This window comes from Haemaphysalis longicornis, unplaced genomic scaffold (assembly GCF_048455015.1).
Source record: "Haemaphysalis longicornis isolate Haplotype H1 unplaced genomic scaffold, Haemaphysalis longicornis Haplotype H1 scaffold_10, whole genome shotgun sequence".
Lineage (NCBI taxonomy): Eukaryota > Metazoa > Arthropoda > Arachnida > Ixodida > Ixodidae > Haemaphysalis > Haemaphysalis longicornis.
In genome coordinates, this window is record NW_027526204.1 from 103,008,764 (window position 1) to 103,010,760 (window position 1,997).

The 1,997-nt window shown below is 55.1% G+C and overlaps 1 protein-coding gene across 1 annotated transcript; it reads left to right on the top strand.

Moving 5' to 3' along the window:
• Positions 1-299: 299 nt before the first annotated feature.
• LOC144159994 (transcription factor glial cells missing-like) lies at positions 300-779 on the top strand. Its single transcript, XM_077691621.1, has one exon. The coding sequence runs from the start codon at positions 300-302 to the stop codon at positions 777-779; it is 480 nt and encodes a 159-aa protein (XP_077547747.1).
• The last annotated feature ends 1,218 nt before the right edge of the window (positions 780-1,997 follow it).

The following is a 1,997-nucleotide window of genomic DNA, read 5'->3' on the forward strand; positions in this document are numbered from 1 at the left end:
AAACAAGCCTCGCCAGCAAGTCACTTTATTAAGGAGCAGTACCATCCGTTCAGCCCTGCTGTCACTCGCCCATCCCACCTCCTGGAAGCACAAGTTACAGGCGTGTGCACTTCCGTTTTCCTAGCTCCTTGGGTCCTCACCAGCTACGAAAAAACGCGGTCATGTTGATATGAACGAGTGAATCAGCCACTGGTTACGTGCTGAATACTAGTGACGGCGTGAGCGCGAAGCCATCACTGTGGTCTTTGTTGAAAAACGTATCGGAGGCGACAGCGGTAACCCGTCGACGAGGTGAGGCCATGGCCTATGAAGCTGGAGCGGGCCACAACCATTCTGACTGGGACATCGACGACAGCCCTGCACCCGAGGTTACCACGTTCGACGAGTACGAGGAGTGGCCAGACGGCGACTGCCGCTACGCGTACCGGGCCGACTGCGTGGAGGCCCAGCGTCACCAGTCCCGCTGGGTCATGCGTCACGAGAACTGTCCCAAGCCGCACATCATGAAAAAGAGCTGCCTCGGCGTTCTCGCTTGCAGCCTCCGGTGCGTACCAGACACGGGAGAGCGCCTATATCTCAGGCCCGCTAAAACCAGCATGACGCGGCAGAGTCAGCAGGGCAAGCCGTGCCCAAACTTTCGCTGTCAAGGAAAGCTGGAGTGGCTGCCTTGCCGGGGTTACTATGGTCGCTCGGTCAAGCACTTCTGGCGCCACACAAACATGGCGATACTGTTCCAGGCTAAGGGCTCCCATGACCACCCGCGCCCGACACAATGCTGAGGCCGCACGTCAGTTGGTGCGTATGAGAAGGCCAGCGCGACTTATTTACGGCGGAAACATGTAGCGCATAGCCAAGGAACGGCGTGGTCATTACCTTCACGGGGTCATCAAACGGCCAACCCCGGAGGACACCTCGCTACCCTCCTTCCTCTAGCAATTTGCACGTTCCGGGTACAAGAGCACTGGTAGGTGGCACTGCAATATCAGGGCAGTGTTCATGGCCTTCGTTTCAATGTCGTTGCGGCGCCTTGGTCGGAGGAGCAGCAACCGCGGGAGAGGTGGCATCGGCGCGGGACTACCGGCATGCTGCTGACCCATGCAGTACGGCTACCTTATTTTCTCTATCTATTAACACCGACTCCAGAGCAGTCTTCTATGTCATGGACCACACTCTCGCATGCACTGCATTTCTCCGATCGACCGTCATACCCACGCTCGTGGCGCAACCAGCCTCGGGAGGTGACCTTTGCGGTCCCAGCAAACGCTGGGGTGAGTGAAACGGACGACGTCGTGATGGCAGCGGACGACCCAAACATGTAACCACCTTCAGCAGTCCCCTGGGAAACTTTGGCGGTGCTGCCGACTGCAGGCGTCCTCATCCTGCCGAGCATCGCTCCTGGGTTCCCATCACGCAGCATGGAACCGTTGTCCTGGTGACCGCCACGGTAGGATCCTTTCCCGGAAGCAAGCAACACCAGATTTCGAGGACCCACTACTGGTATCGCAGGCCAATGGGTACGCCCAAGTGAGGACGCTTCACCTACAGTGACAGCTTGATTGTACCGTCAACTTTTATTCAGCAGTTCTGGCAACGTGCACTTCCAAACTAAAGAAGTAAGCAAATAATTGACCGGAATTTTAACTTGGGACCAGTGCGCGCGCGCGGCGGCTGCGTCTGCGTCATAGGCAATCCCTTGACATGTATATATGTGCATCAAAAAAGTAAACACTGTATTTGGCCGTAACCACCGAAATGGTTTCCGTTGCTTTTTTGTCTCAGTCTGCGATCCGGTTTTAAATTTTGGCATCGTCATTTCCCAATGAACGTGTGCCGGAATGTAGGCAGTGGCTTAGTTTTGTATGCGGAGCCTAACGAACACAAAAGAATACATTCAGTTCATCTTATTTTGCCCTGTTCCAAGATGGACTGAATTGCCTGTAATTAACACAGAAACGACGTGGAATAGACGTATACCACTTTTAACCGCGGCGCTATTC

Excerpts from the sequence above, each read along its gene's own strand:
- LOC144159994 (XM_077691621.1), top strand. The coding sequence starts at position 300 with ATGGCCTATGAAGCTGGAGCGGGCCACAACCATTCTGACTGGGACATC.